The 16,412-nt window shown below is 45.9% G+C and overlaps 1 protein-coding gene across 2 annotated transcripts in view; it reads left to right on the top strand.

Moving 5' to 3' along the window:
* Nucleotides 1–16,412, top strand: part of AVIL (advillin) — a 64,285-nt gene that overhangs the window by 18,519 nt on the left and 29,354 nt on the right. For both annotated transcript variants that reach the window (XM_084836824.1, XM_084836823.1), the window contains exons 4-8: nucleotides 1,764–1,960; nucleotides 9,925–10,033; nucleotides 10,419–10,529; nucleotides 11,473–11,678; nucleotides 15,398–15,476. In XM_084836824.1, coding sequence (XP_084692950.1) covers nucleotides 1,764–1,960; nucleotides 9,925–10,033; nucleotides 10,419–10,529; nucleotides 11,473–11,678; nucleotides 15,398–15,476 — 702 coding nt within the window. The remainder of the gene's footprint in view (nucleotides 1–1,763; nucleotides 1,961–9,924; nucleotides 10,034–10,418; nucleotides 10,530–11,472; nucleotides 11,679–15,397; nucleotides 15,477–16,412) is intronic.

Raw genomic sequence — 16,412 nt, 5'->3', positions numbered from 1 at the left:
AAAAGAAGCTGGGAGCAGCTAGAGGCCGTCGCTTTGTTTTGAAGCGATCCTAGCTGCCAGTAAGAAATTCTGTTATAAAAAAAACAAAAATAAAATGTAGGAGGGGCACCTTGGTTGATGCCAGGAAAGGTGTCCAAGGGCACACTAGTTCCACGTTGCCTACCCCTGTTCTGTAGTTTCCAGAGGGTAGCCATGTCATTCTATTGCAGCAAAGAATCTTGTAGCAACTAAGGGCGCAATCCTATGCATTTAGACAGAGAAAAGGCCTACAACTCCCAGCATTCCCCAACCAGCCATTCTGGGAGTTGTGGGCCTTTTCTCTGTCTAAACATGCATAAGATTGCGCCCTTAAAGGCTCACAATTTTAGTCTGGCATAAGCTTTTGTGGATGATAGTCTACTTTATCAGATTTTATGCATTTGGTGAAGTGGACTGTAGTCCATGAAGGTTATGCCAGAATAAATTTATTAGACTTTAAGGCAGTGGAGGCTGATGGCTCCGGTTTCAGTGGGGCTATGAATCCATTCTGGGTTTCAGTCAGAACGAGTCAGAACGGTAAAGAAGCTATCCAAGGGTCTGGATCCTATCCCCAAAATACGTCCACCACCTTGGATAGCTCCTTTATCGTTCTGGCTGGTCCTGGCTGAAACCAAGAATGGATTCACAGCCCAACTGAAATCATAGCCACCAGCCTCCAATGCTTTAAGGTGCCACAAGACTCTGTGTTGCTGCTGTTATATCAGATATTGATGTGTCTTTCTTAGGGATGTCACTGAAGACGTGAACTATGACTATAGCATAGTTATTAGAATAACAGAAGGAACAGGGTTTGGATGAACCTGGTCAGCTCTAATTTGGCTGCAGGGCTACTTTGAGAAAGGACAGGCAGACCCCTGGATTAGTGAATTTATCGCTTTAGGGATGGACGTGTCTGCCAGTTTCCCTTTCTCCCATATTCAAATTCCTTTTCACCTCACACTTTTTCCATCCCGTGTACTAAGAAATTTGTGAATTTGGGTAACTTTTTATTTTTTAGAAACCCCAGACAACATAGTCACCCATCCCTGCTCTATATATCTCATCTTGGACAGGTTTGGATCATCACGGGATACAGGAAGTGTGCAAACAATCCTGGCCAGGCCTCACCTGTATCTGCTCATTTAGGGCTGCAGAACCTCAGGCCTGAGGGCCAAATCCAGCCCTCTGGGCTTCCCCAGGTAGCCACACCCCCTTTTCCCTATTACCAACTGTTTGGTGGTTTCCTGGCTTTTGCACGGTTCCCCCCCCCCCATTCTAAAAGGTTGAAATGCCTCTCCTAAGGGCTTAGTGACTGGGATTAAGAGCTTTAAGTTAAAAAAAATGCTGGTGTTTTTTGCATTTTTGTCCTCACCTCTTTTGTCTTGGGCCCCACTCACCAATGGAATGCAGTTCCTCCAAACCTGAATTCAGTCCTCGGGCTGAAAAAGGTTCACTCCCCTCCCCCGCCCCTGGGCTTATAGATGGGTTTGGTTCCTAAACTTTTCTTCTGGACAAACGTCCCATAGCCAGTGGCTGTATAAAGGCTAGAGAGCAGTTGTGGGCCCTGAGGTGGGGAAACTCCAGGAATGCTAAGCTGGGAGCAAGACGAATGCTGAGATGAGTCACTCGGGGCTCTTTGCCTGTCAGTGTTTTGAAGGGGACATGGAAGGCAAGAGGCCTCCCGCAGAGGCTTCCCCTCTGCCTATCCTTATTTCTCCCCCATGACCCATTTCTCCCTCCTGCAGACCCGTAAATCAGGCAGCACCCTGTCCTATGACGTCCACTACTGGATAGGAAAATATTCCTCACAAGACGAGCAGGGCTGTGCCGCCATCTATACCACCCAGCTGGACGACTACCTGGGTGGGATCCCCGTGCAACACCGTGAAGTGCAGGGTCACGAGTCTGAGCTCTTCAAGGGCTACTTCAAGCAAGGCATCATGTGAGTAGCTGGTCATGGGCCTGACCCATGCCAGAATGCAGTCTTTTCTTGATGGAACAAGCAGGAATACCACTTCAGATTCTGGGGCTGGGAAGCAGGGATTCATAGAAACACAGAGTTGGAAGGGGCCTCGTAGGCTTCCTGGACTGACTTCCTGCTCAGTGTAGGAAATCTAGAGCTAGGCCATCCCCAGCGAAGGAGTATCCACCCACACCCCACAAGGTACTTGTTTCCGTTGTCGTACTTTTCTTACCATCAAGATGTCCCTTCTAATGCCCAATGATTACATGTTTTAAGACAGAAGAAGCATTGGGAAGAGTGTTCGTGACACACTGGGAGATAAGTGGCCTCTGAGGAAGGAAAGTCCTTTCCGAAACGCATTGGCCATAATAAAAGTTTTTTAATGAGAGTTTGAACCAAATGTTGACCCAAAATCTACCTTCCTGTGACTTAGGCCCACTAGATCTAGTGCTGTCTCTGTGGCAGTAGAAAACAGGTCTTTGTCCTTTTCCATGCGAGAGGATTTGCAAAAAACATTTAAATTTTAAAGGCCCAGTGTCAGATAGATCAAGAATAAATTGCAACAAAGAAGTGCATTTTAAGAATGTTTGTGATGGTTAGTTTTTCATACGTCATAATAAATAATGCAAGATTATCAGCATCATTCTGTCTGTCTTGGGAACAGCCTATTTCATAGAATAGTAGAATAGTAGGGTTGGAAGGGGCCTAAAAGACCATCGAGTCCAACCCCCTGCTCAGTGCAGGAATCCAAGTCAAAGAGCCCATTATTCCATGCCCTGCACTCAGAAGAGATCCTGGCCTGCCTCTCTGTGACAACCTTTCAAGTACTTGAAGAGTGCTATCATATCTCCCCTCAGTCTTCTCTTCTCAAGGCTAAACATGCCCAGTTCTTTCAGTCTGTCCTCACAGGGCTTTGTTTCCAGTCCCCTGATCATCCCCATTGCCCTCCCCTGAACCCTCTCCAGTTTGTCTGTATTCTTCTTAAAGTGTGGTGCCCAGATCTGGACACATCACTCCAGATGACACCTAACCAGTGCTGAGTAGAGGGGAACTAGTACTTCACGTGATATGGAAGCTACACTTCTGCTAATGCAGCCTAAGATAGCACTGGAGAAGGAAATGACAACCCACTCCAGTATTCTTGCCAAGAAAACCCCATGGAACGTATCACAAGGCTAAAAGATATGACGCCGGAAGATGTGCCCCCCACGTCGGAAGGTGTCCAATCTACTACTGGGGAAGAGCAGAGGGAATTTCCAAGTAGCACCAGAAAGAGTAAAGTGGCTGGGCCAAAGCCAAAAGGACACTCAGCTGTGGATGTGTCTTGTGTTGAAAAGAAAGTCCGATGCTGTAAAGAACAATATTGTTTAGGAACCTGGAATGTAAGATCAATGAATCAAGGTAAGCTGGAGGTGGTCAAACATGAGATGGCAAGATTGAACATCGACATCTTGGGAATCAGCGAACTAAAATGGACAAGCATGGGCGAATTTAATTCAGGTGACCATCATATCTACTACTGTGGGCAAGAATCCCTTAGAAGAAATGGAGTAGCACTCATAGTCAACAAAAGGGTGGGAAAAGCAGTACTAGGGTACAATCTCAAAAATGATAGAATGATCTCAGTATGAATCCAAGGCAAACCATTCAACATCACAGTAATTCAAGTCTATGCCCCAACCACTGAGGCCGAAGAAGCTGAGGTTGATCGGTTCTATGAAGACCTACAACACCTTCTAGAATTAACACCAAAAAAAGATGTCCTCTTCATCATAAGGGATTGGAATGCTAAAGTAGGAAGCCAAGAAATCACCGGGATAACAGGCAAGCATGGCCTTGGTGTACAAAATGAAGCAGGACAAAGGCTAATAGAGTTTTGCCAAGAGAACACGCTGATCATAGCAAACACTCTTTTTCAACAGCACAAGAGGCAACTCTGCACTCTACATCACCAGATGGTCAATATCAAAATCGGATTGATTATGTCCTTTGCAGCCAAAGATGGAGAAGCTCTATACAGTCAGTCAAAACAAGACCTGGAGCTGACTGTGGCTCAGATCATGAGCTGCTTCTTGCAAAATTTCGGCTGAAATTGAAGAACGTAGGGAAAACCACTAAACCATTCAGGAATTACCTAAATCAAATCCCTTATGAATATACAGTGGAGGTGAGGAATAGATTTCAGGGATTATACCTGATAGACAGAGTGCCTGAGGAACTATGGATGGAGGTCCATAACATTGTTCAGGAGGCAGCAACTCAATCCATCCCAAAGAAAAAGAAATGCAAGAAAGCCAAGTGGCTGTCTGATGAGGCTTTACAAGTAGCTGAGGAAAGAAGGGAAGCGAAAAGCAAGGGAGAAAGGGGAAGATATATCCAACTGAATGCAGAGTTCCAGAGAATAGCAAGGAGAGACAAGAAGGCCTTCTTAAATGAACAATGCAAAGAAATCGAGAAAAACAATAGAATGGGAAAGACTAGAGATCTTTTCAAGAAAATCAGAGATCTCAAGGGAACGTTTTGTGCAAAGACGGGCATGATAAAGGACAAAGAAGGCAGGGACCTAACAGAAGCAGATGAGATTAAGAAGAGGTGGCAAGAATACACAGAAGAACTATACAGGAAAGATCTTAATGTCCCTGATAGCCATGACAGTGTGGTCACTGAACTTGAGCCGGACATCCTCGAGAGTGAAGTCAAGTGGGCCTTAGGAAGCATTACTAACAACAAAGCTAGCAGAGATGACAGTATTCCAGTTGAGCTATTTAAAATCCTAAAAGCTGATGCTGTTAAAGAGATGGGAGTACCAGACCACCTTACCTGTCTCCTGAGAAACCTGTACTAGGGTCGAGAAGCAACAGTAAGAACCGGACATGGAACAACCAATTGGTTCAAAATTGGGAAAGGAGTGTGACAAGGCTTTATATTGTCGCCCTGCTTATTTAACTTACATGCAGAGTACATCATGCTGGGTTGGATGAATCACAGGTCGGAATTTAGATTGCTGGGAGAATTATCAACAACCTCAGATACGCAGACAATACCACCCTAATGGCAGAAAGTGAAGAGGACCTAAAGAGCCTCTTGTTGAGAGTGAAAGTGGAGAGTGCAAAAGCTGGTTTGAAACTCAACATTACAAAAACTAAGATCATGGCATCTGGCCCCATCACTTCCTGGCATATAGAAGGGGAAGAAATGGAAGCAGTGACAGATTTTATTTTCTTGGGCTCCAAGATCACCGCAGATGGGGACTGTAGCCGTGAAATTAAAAGACGCTTGCTCTTTGGGAGGAAAACTATGGCATACCTAGACAGCATAATAAGAAGCAGAGACATTACCTTGCCGAGAAAGGTCCATATAATCAAAGTGATGGTTTTCCCAGTAGTAACGTATGGCTGTGAGAGCTGGACTATAAGGAAGGCTGAGCGCCGAAGAATTGATGCTTTCGAATTGTGGTGCTGGAGAAGACTCTTACGAGTTCCCTGGACTGCAAGGAGATCAAATCAGTCAATCCTAAAGGAAATCAACCCTGACTGCTCATTGGAAGGACAGATCCTGAAGCTGAAGCTCAAATATTTTGGCCACCGAATGCGAAGAGAAAAGTCCCTGGAAAAGACCCTGATGCCGGGAAAGACTGAAGGCAAAAGGAGAAGGGGACGGCAGAGGATGAGATGGCTAGATAGCATCACTGATGCAATGAATATGAACTTGAGCACACTCCGGGAGAGAGCGCAGGACAGGACGGCCTGGCGTGCTATGGTCCATGGGGTCACGAAGAGCTGGACACGACTTAACGACTGAACAACAAAATAGCATTTGACATTTTTGCAGCCACATCCCATTGTTGGCTCATATCTAGCTTGTGATCTACAACACTTCCAAGATTCCAATAATTATTTAATGATTTAAAACATTGTGTGTGTGTTTTTTTAATGGTATTCTGGGGAACATGGGGGTTCTTCAGGGGTTTCACACTGAGAAGATCACTAAAAGCAGGCAAGCTTCCTTAAAAGACAGCTGGCCTACTACTTCTCATCTTCCCCTGGCCTTAATAACCTCAGGGGAGTCCTGGATGTGTTCTAGGGCAGCCTTACCCAATGTGGTGACCTCCAGATGTGTTGGACTACAACTCCCAGAATCCCCCAGCTAGAACAGGTTGGGGAAGGCTGTTCTAGGGGCATTCTCAGTTCATGCAGGAGAATAGTGAGGCCCCACTCACCTGTGCCTCTTGTGAACTGAGGATGTGTTAGAATATATCCCAGAATCCTCAGAACAGTCATTATTAATGTGTAACACTAGTGAGCTGGCCAAAAATAATAGTGTTCCCAAGGTATAATCCTGTGGTCTGAAGGCTGGGCAGGACAGGGAGGGTATCCTTCTCTCAGTAGCCCCCTAGGGAGTAGGTTCCTCTTTTCCATTCTTGCTAAATTGCTCTTCACATTGGAAAAAGTGGTCACCTCACACACACAGCTTTCAGAACAAAGGTGCTTTGTATTTGCTAGCAATCCTGTGTACAAACAATATAAATGAATTTGCATTTCTACATGAAGTGATGCCAGAGAGCGGCTCAGGGAAATAATGCTTTCCCATCAGGTAACAAATGGAAGCGTTGCCTTGTTGTTTGGTTAGGCACCTGCTCCCACAAACTGGCTTAGCATTCTCTCTTCTGACAGTGTTTTGCCATTTTGCTGCCTGAGGCAAAGGACAAGATGGCGCCCCTCCCCCCCATTCCATATACAGCAGCTGACTGGATCTGGATCAACACCAGCAACAGAATGGGGTCCTGAGGGAAGCAGGCTAGTTTAAGGGGTTTAGGACAAGCTGTATGGCACACTGCTCTGTTCTCCAAGAGAGGGAAATGGCCGAGTTGCTCAGGAGGAACCACTGCTGAACCCCCAGCACCTGACTCCTGAAGTAGTTGTCTCACTCTCCCTAATGGGTCCCTGGACAGTGGCCAGCTAGAAACCTCAGGGATGTTCACAAGCAAGGCAGAATGGCGTGTCGCTCATCCCTTGATGTTAGACATTCCCAGCATCATCTGGTAATCAGAGATACATGAAGAGGCTTAATGTGGCTGTTGAGCCTCTGGCGACTTTTCCATGCAGAAGAGATGGTCTGACAGAGTCCATTATGTAAACAGACTCCAGTGCTCTTGACAGGCTGCAGAAGCGTGGTGGACACAGAGCCCCTTCTGACAACCATCTCTGTCACAGTTGATTATTTCTGTTGCACATGCTTATTCCCCTCTACAGGTGTCACATGCGCAACTGGTTGTTTGAGGGTGAGTGCCATATCTTTTAAAGCCCACCGTATGACAGATTGTCTCAGGAAACCCAATTCCACATTGGTCACGTGATTGCCAAAGTCAGTACCTTTGTGGGGGGCCTTACAACTCTCAGACGCTCTAGTTGCCCCTATTTACCAGTGGCTGCCTCTGTTTTCAAGTCCTTGTCCCTATTTTGCTTTTTAGGGATGCCATTAATATTTATTAGAATTTATTAGTATTTACTAGCTTATATTATAATATACTTACTAAATATTATTAATATTTAGAAGAATCGTCACTCAACTGGGGTCAGTTTCTTTCTCCTGAGTGTCTCTAGAAGTTAAATCTGATTGGGAGATGTGGATGCATCTTGTCTCTAGGACAGGGGTCCCCAAATGTTTTAGACCCATGAGCACATTTGAGAATTTCAGAAACTGCTCTGGGCACCACCACAAAATGGCTTCCATGATAAGGCTAATCACATAATGGCTGCCATTGGGACCTGGTTAGTCAAGCAGTTGAGGCGGGGGGAGAGAAATAGCAAGGCTAGAATCTGGGAGGGAGGGGGAAATGGAAAGTGTTGCCTCTTGGCCCACCCAATCTTCTTCCATCCACAAGACCTTTTGCCTTTGCTCTCTCTCTCTCTCCCCACTCTCAGCCTCTAGCCTTGCTCTTTGTCTCCCCCTATCCTTTTCCTTGCTATTTCTCTCACTTTCCCAGCCCTAGCCTTCTTCCTTCTCTCCCTTCTTAGCCCTTAGCCTTGTTCTTTCTCTCTGACTCCCAGCCTGTAGCCTCACTATTTCTCTCCCTCCACTCACCTCTTTACCTCGCTGTTTCTCTCTCCTCTACCCCTTTGCTTTGCTTTCTCTTCCTGCCTGCTGAGCAACTGATCAGTGGTAGGTTCAGGAACAGGAAGGAGAACCTGGTGCCCTAGTGATTTTAATTTTTTATTTAAAAAACACTTTTTGAAGGGGACATGGAGTGAAGAGCTGTGTGGGCGCCATGGTGCCTGTGGGCACTGTGTTGGGGACCCCCTGCTCTAGCGCATATGCAAGTAAATGCGCACGCATGAACGCTAAGGCACCATGTCAGCCAAACCCTGGCTTTTCATACCTTGCAGCTGCTGAGCTATATTTTGAAACTGTTGATAATATATTGTAGGACAATTTACACACACACTTTACCAAAATCACTTCCTTGGTTTCTAAATCAGTGGAGGACAGATGATAGCAGAGTAAATGAATACAACATATGAAGTAGAGCCTTTGACAATGTGTAATAGTTGAGGCGAGGCGCGAGAGGCTTGCAAAGTGATCCTAAGAACAGGGGTGTTACACAAGATCTCAAGCCTAAAGTGGTGGTGGAGTTCAGCGCCACTGGCACTGCATTACCCAGTGTCACCACTAGATGGGGATAGAGCTCTGTGGGGCTTAGTTGCGACCCAGCCAAGATGTTTATAGAAACCATGTATTAGATTTACTGCATGTTGGGCTAGGAATTGCCCCGGTGCTTCTTGCTTTAAGGAAACCACAGGTGTTGATTTTGTATGTAGCAGACTGATCCTTAAAGACCCAATCTGCTGCAACTTCCATTCTCTCATATCCCAAGCTTCTCTAGGGTATTGCAGCAACTCCTCAAGGAGCTTTTCTACACGATGCTGTTAATCGGTTGTCTGCTTTTAGTTTCATTGCAGAATTGAGATCCGAGCACTACACAGAGAGCGTTTCCTTTCCTGCTTTTCAGCTTCATAAGCTCTGTGGTGTAGATGTGGTGTAGAGCAAATACACAAGTGGAAAAAGCATTTTCTTTCCCTTTCACAAATAATACCTCATTTTTCCTGCTCTAAAAAAAATTCCTGAAAGTGCTCTTTAAAGACAGAAGTGAAACTGGAGGGTCACAATGTCGTCTAAAGACCCTGTAAACAACCATGAGTAGGGAATGATGAGGACAGGATAAATGCCTCATGTAGAAAAGCCCAAAGAGTCTTGAATTAATGTTGTTGTGTTGTCATCCAATTAAATTGCTTATCGCATAAGTATTAGCTGGGTTAACAGTGCAATCTTATGCTTACTCAGAAGTAAGTCCCATTCATGTCCATTGGTGCTTACACTGAGGAAGGGCGAGTAGAGTCGTAGCCTAAACCTGCATACATCTGTATATAAACAAAATAATAGTTTTATGGGGGGGGGGGGAAATACCTTTGTTTTAGATCAGCCTTCCCTAACCTGGCGCTCTCCAGATATGTTGGACTGCAACTCCCATTATCCCGAACAGATGGTGCATACATATGATGCTGTAGGTGCCATCTCAGAAGGGGCATGTCGGCTTGTGCTTTTCCCAAGCTTTTTCCTGCCATTATCAGTTTTTACAAGTTCTTATATTAAAAAGTAATTAACTTTTTTAAAATAGTTGCTTCATTAATGGATGTGTGTGTGACTTCTTGTCATTGATCAACAGACTTTTTCTCCCTAATCTATCGATCTAACTGATAATTGATTCAAGTTTGCTGCCCTAGTTAGATGTACCAGAGCAATGAATAAACCTCTGCTGGTCATCTCTAGTTCTCCCTAGCAGGAAGTCCTATAGAATTATTCCTAATTCTCTGTAGCAGATAGTGAGCTATCCAGTTTGTACAGCTCTCATGCTCTTTCCCCACTTTCCTAACCCAAACAAACAGCTACAAGAAAGGGGGTGTTGCGTCTGGACTGAACCACGTGGAGACCAATATCTACAGTGTCAAGAGGCTGCTGCATGTCAAGGGCAAGAGGAATGTCATGGCCACAGAGGTGAGCTTGAGCCCAGCTGTGTGCCCTGGCTTGATTATGAAGGGGTCTTTTAGGTCAAAAGAGATGTTACTTTAAAGACATCACTAGTAGATGTCGCTTTAAAGATGTTGCTAATAGCACCTCTTCATCTCTACTCTAGAGTAGGTTCAGGATCCTCAGTCTGGACTGGGACCCTAGCATGTAGGGTAGGGGGGGACTTTAACTCTTCTCCCTCTGCTACAGTCCTGATCCAGGTCAGGGGGCTGCACTGCACCTGCAGTTTCTGTTGCCAAATAGTAATCCATAAAGCAAATGCAGCACTCTTGCGCTGTCCTAGTCCACTCACTTGAACTCACTGCTTCTCTTTTTCTGCCCGTGTCTGCTCTTGCTTCCTCAACTCCTGCAGGTGGAGATGAGCTGGGACAGCTTTAACCATGGTGATGTGTTCTTGCTGGATCTTGGCAAAGTCATCGTACAGTGGAATGGGCCAGAGAGCAACAAGCAGGAACGCATGAAGGTGTGGGCTCTGTCAGGGACCAATAGGGGATCTGTACGTCCTTCGGGTTCTGACGGAGGGGCAAACTACACATTACGTGGGAGCTCCGCCTCTGGAGTGTCCAATGTCATTTTCTTGTTCGCAAACGGTCTACCCTTCTCCCTGTTTCATGGCCCTCTCCAGACCCTTCCCCCCAAGTTGCTATTAGCCACTGGGGGCAGGGGGAACTTGCAGGCTTAATTTTTAAATTTTTAAGTGTTTCCTTCACAGAAGGGAAGCCAAAGTAAGAACATGGAAAGAAGGAGGGTTGAAGCATTCCTTCGTTGTGGTCAGCCTAGCCATAGTAATTAGACAGAGAGAGAGAGAGAGAGAGAGAGAATATATATATATATATATATATATATATACACACACACACACACACACATATACATATATATATATACACACACACATACATATAGTATGTGTGTGTGTATAATATTTATATAAAATAGATAAATACCCTGCCTTTCTACCAAGAAAATTGCACCCAAGGCTGCCATTTATAAGAGAGCTTCAGTTATTTGGTGGTATAGAAATGTAATAATAAAAAAATAAATTATAACAAAGAATAATATTAGAATTAATAGAATGAAGTAGTAGTTGTCATTATTTTAATGCATGTAGATCACATCCTGCAAACCAAGCTTCAAAGGGTTAAAAAAAAGTCCTGACAGTAGATATACCTGCTTATGCTAACACATGGCCAATACAGAGGGGCTGTAGCTCAGTGGCAGAGCACCTGCTTTGCGTGCTGAAGGTCCCAGGTTCAATCCCCGGCATCTCCCGGCCAGGCTGGGAAAGAGCCCCGTCTGAAACCCTGGAGAGCCGCTGCCAGCTGATCTAGGCAATGTTGGACTAGGTGGACCGGCGGCCTGACTCGGTGTCAGGCAGCTTCCTATGTCCCCAGTGTCTTCCGCAGGCTATGCTTCTCGCCAAAGATATCCGTGACCGAGAGCGTGGGGGCCAGGCTGAGATCAGGGTGGTGGAGGGCGATGAGGAAGACGCCAGTCCAGATTTGATGAAGGTGCTGGAGAGCGAGCTCGGAGAGAGGCTGCACGACATCAGACCTGCCGTCTCCGACGCGGGGGTGGATCAGCAGCAGAAGGCCAACATCTCGCTCTATCGGTGTGTGGATAAGACTTTCCCCCGTGCGCGAGGCTTCATTGCAGTTGCCCCTGGTTGCAGCAATGGGGTGGGTACCCAGTCTAGTACAGATGGCGATGTGGTTTTAGCCCAGAGAATCATTACACTGGAATGGAAGGGAAGTCAGGTGGGCAGCTTTTGCTTTCAAAAATGCTACCAGCTAGCACAGCTAGGGAAAGGGGATGTTTTGGAAACTGGCACGTCTTGCACAGCCTGGCAGGATCTGGTGACTAGGACAGGATATGGCAGTGTTGCGTGCATACAGCTCACTTCTGAGGGGTGAGATGTCTCAGGGGTCCACACTTAGCCAGGGTTCAGTTTCTCTAGAAATCAGTCGCTGGAGACATACGGCATTTCTGCAATATAAGGGTCATCTACACGTATATGCAGGCTGAGCGTAATAGGAGGGTTTACAGGATTAATACTCCAACAGATTCTAGTTCCGCATCAGATTTCTAGGGAACCCACCCAACCCATATTGTCATAGGATTTCCTGCAGAGAGCAAAGTCAGCTCTCTGCCTCCTTTTGAGACCAGTTCCAGCACAGACTGACATCCTGCTCCACACACAGACCTCACTCACCCCCTCCCCTTGTCTAGTGGGGAGAAGAACCATCACCTTTCTTGGGCCATGCTAGCTCCCACTGAAACACATGAGCAGAATCTTACCTCTCTTAAAAGGGATTGCCTCAAGGCACCGACATCGACAGCTCTACTTGCAGTCAAGAATGACAGAGTTGGAAGGGACCCTGAATCTCCTTGCAGTCAGAGGCACTGGGCTGTAAGGGGCCCCTGAAAGGTCTTTCAGTTCAACCCCAAGCCCATAACAGTAGGTGAGGTCTGGTGCTAGAAAATAACAAGCATGTTGAGCCAATGAGCAATGTGGAGGGTTAGCAGCAGGGCCCTGATGGAGCCAGGCAGGTGATAGGCAGAGCCAAGGTGGAATCTAATGGTTTATGGGTAGTGCTTGGTGAAATCTAACTGAGCCAAGTTTGGTCAGTCCATGGATGGATTCAGTAGCAAAAAAAAAAGTTTGTTGGGCATCCCTAAAGTTCATTGAATTTTCTTTCCCCCAGTGCCACTTACTCAATACAATGCAGTTTTATTGGTCAGGCTAATGGTGGTAAATTTTTAAGTGCAGGCGCTCATCATAACAGTCCCCATAACCATGCTCCCCCCGTCCCAAGGAGAGTTCAAAAATGGCAGGTAGCTGTGTTGATCTGTATCAACAAACCAGTTCTAGAAGTTTTCATCACCAGAAGGAAGCCTCTGGTAAAACTGAAGGGTCTTATTTGCCCGTTCAAGACCAGGCCAGCACAAAATACTTGTCCTTCCAAAAGGGATAGCTCACAACAATATACTGTTGCTAGAAAAACTCATTTTCCTGCCAGCTCCTGTGAGGATTGCAGCTGAGCTCCAAGAGAACAGGGAAGTCTGAGCAGGTGGCAGATGACATCAGCATCCTTGCTAATCAAAAATGGCCCGTGCTGCGTCCCTGCAAGCCCTGGCCCCACTACACCACTGCAGACCAGTAAAATAGTGGCCAATTGGCCAAATTACCCAAGTATTGTCTAATCCAACCTCCTGCTCCAAGGCAGGATTACACACCCACAGGCCCTACAAGGATCAGCTCTCACATTCCAGACAACAAGGTACAAGAGTCAGAAGCTAGATGCTGGGATGTTGTTGTTGTTCAGTTGTTAAGTCGTGTCCGACTCTTCATGACCCCATGGACCATAGCACACCAGGCCTTCCTGTCCTCTGCTCTCTCCCGGAGTGTGCTCAAGTTCATATTCATTGTATCGGTGATGCTATCTAGCCATCTCATCCTCTGCCGTCCCCTTCTCCTTTTGCCTTCAATCTTTCCCAGCATCAGGGACTTTTCCAGGGACTTTTCTCTTCGTATTAGGTGGCCAAAATATTTGAGCTTCAGCTTCAGTATCTGTCCTTCCAATGAGCATTCAGGGTTGATTTCCTTTAGGATTGACTGATTTGATCTCCTTGCAGTCCAGGGGACTCGTAAGAGTCTTCTCCAGCATCACAGTTCGAAGGCATCAATTCTTCGGCACTCAGCCTTCCTTATAGTCCAGCTCTCACAGCCATACATTATTACTGGGAAAACCATAGCTTTGATTATATATGTCTCTGCTTCTTACTATGCTGTCTAGGTATGCCATAGTTTTCCTCCCAAGGAGCAAGCGTCTTTTAATTTCATGGCTACAGTCACCGTCTGCGGTGATCTTGGAGCCCAAGAAAATAAAATCTGTCACTGCTTCCATTTCTTCCCCTTCTATATGCCAGGAAGTGATGGGGCCAGATGCCATGGTCTTAGTTTTTTTAATGTTGAGTTTCAAACCAGCGTTTGCACTCTCCACTTTTACCCTCAACAAGAGGCTTTTTAGATCCTCTTCGCTTTCTGCCATTAGGGTGGTATCATCTGCGTATCTGAGGTTGTTGATAATTCTCCCGGCAATCTAAATTCCGACCTGTGATTCATCCAACCTGGCATTTCTCATGATGTACTCTGCATATAAGTTAAATAAGCAGGGCGACAATATACAGCCTTGTTGTACTCCTTTCCCAATTTTGAACCAATCGGTTGTTCCATGTCTGGTTCTTACTGTTGCTTCTTGACCCTCGTACAGGTTTCTCAGGAGACAGATAAGGTGGTCTGATACTCCCATCTCTTTAAGAATTTGCCGGAGTTTGTTGTGATCCACACAATCAAAGGCTTTAGCGTAGTCAATGAAGCAGAAATAGATGTTTTTCTGGAATTCTCTTGCTTTCTCCATGATGCAGCGAATGTTGGCGATTTGATCTCTAGTTCCTCTGCCTCTTCGAAACCCAGCTTGTACTTCTGGTAGTTCTCGGTTCACATACTGCTGAAGCCTAGCTTGTAGGATTTTGAGCATCACCTTGCTGGCATGTGAAATGAGCGCAATTGTATGGTAATTTGAACACACTTTGGCATTGCCCTTCTTTGGAATTGGAATGTAAACTGACCTTTTCCAGTCTTGTGGCCACTGTTGAGTGTTCCAGATTTGTTGGCATATTGAGTGCAGCACTTTAACAGCATCATCTTTTAGGATTTTAAATAGCTCAGCTAGAATACTGTCATCTCCACTAGCTTTGTTGTTAGTAATGCAAATAGCTTTGGATGACTCAAGCAACTGAATTCTCCTTCGTAGTGAGTCTTTAGGTGGATTCTCACGTGAATGCACAGTCATTTGGTGGCTTCATTGCTCCGTGACTGGCGGCTGAATGTGCAAACAGCTTCCACTGAAAAGCATTGTGGTGTGAGGCATCATAAAAGCTTTTAATGGCGTGGTATTTGATTCATGATGGCTGTTTCACGCATGCATATTGCCATTTATTGGGGTCATTGAGTGACGAACATGCATGTGTGTGAACTAATGACGGAGAGGGACTTGAGGGAGAATGAGTTAAAAAAAAATGAGAGGAATTCTAGAAGAAACTTTAGGTCAGCCTCCAAGCCTGGCACCCTCCAGAGGTGTTGCACCACAGCTCCCATCACCCCCAGCCATGCTGGGAGGGGATGATGGGAGCTATAGTACAACACCTCTGGTGGGCGTGAGCTTGGGGGAGGCTGCTTTAGGGGATTCCAGCAACTCCCCCCCCCCCCCCCGGGGCCCAGACTCAGAGACTGAAAAACAAACAGACCTCTCTCTCCCTCTTTCCTAGCGTCTCGGACTCTGAAGGGAAAATGCAGGTCACAGAAGAAGCCGGATGGCCTCTTGTGCAGGAGATGCTGAGCCACGATGTAAGCCTGAGATGGGGATGATGCAGCTACTACCGGCGACTCCTTGAAGCTGGTGCTTAACACGCCCTCTTAGCTGAAACCCACAAATAATTTGCATTGCAATAGTCTCCAGAATGTCTGCCTTGGGCTCTTATTTACACTTTCCTGTAAATATTGACTGAAATCCCTGGAACTGACTCAGGGTGCTTCTTCCTGATGAGGGTTTTCCTGTTATTGGGGGAGGGGGTCCAGATGCCATCTTCAGTTGGTAGCCCTGCCATGTTTTCCCACTGCTTCTTCTGTCTTTTTTTTTTTTTTAACCCAAAAACATCCCTTAAGGAGAGAAAGACAGAAGAGCGGCAGAATGCCTTTGGATTGGTAGCTCCATCAGCTGTCCGGTCTAGACGCACCCTCATGTACACCATGACGCATGTTTTGCTCATGGCTTTGGAAATGAGCCAATGCACATTTCTATGCGACGGGCTTAAATGTCACCTCTCCCCAGAGAAACCCAAGAAGTGTAGTTCTGTGAAGGGGAAGAGATCTCTGACAATTCTCAGCACTCTCATCAAACTACGGTTCCAAGGATTCTTTGTGGGAAGCCATGGCAATTAAGGATGCAACCCTATGCATGTTTAGACTGAAAAAAATCCTACAGCTCCCAACATGCCCCAGCCAGCCATGCTGGGAATTGTAGGACATTTTTTCTGTCTAAACATGTATAGGATTACACCCTAAACTGGTATAAAAACGAGTATAAACTAGTATAAGAGTTTTTTCCCACTACTTTTCCCCACACACTACAGCCCCATAGTGCAGTGGAGGCATTCCTTCTCTGCCATTATTTGGAAGTGGAATTAAAATAGAGTTTCCACAGAGCACTTAATATCCTGCTAAATTGTCTAGCAATTCTCTGTGGGCCAAGATCCCTCTGTAATAGACTTAGTTTGTCATGTA

The sequence above is a fragment of the Heloderma suspectum genome, chromosome 2, assembly GCF_057233095.1.
Source record: "Heloderma suspectum isolate Gila_16-S chromosome 2, 16-S_ref, whole genome shotgun sequence".
Taxonomy (NCBI): Eukaryota; Metazoa; Chordata; class Lepidosauria; order Squamata; family Helodermatidae; genus Heloderma; species Heloderma suspectum.
The sequence above is the reverse complement of the archived record's forward strand: the minus strand, read 5'-3'. Positions and strand labels throughout refer to the sequence as shown.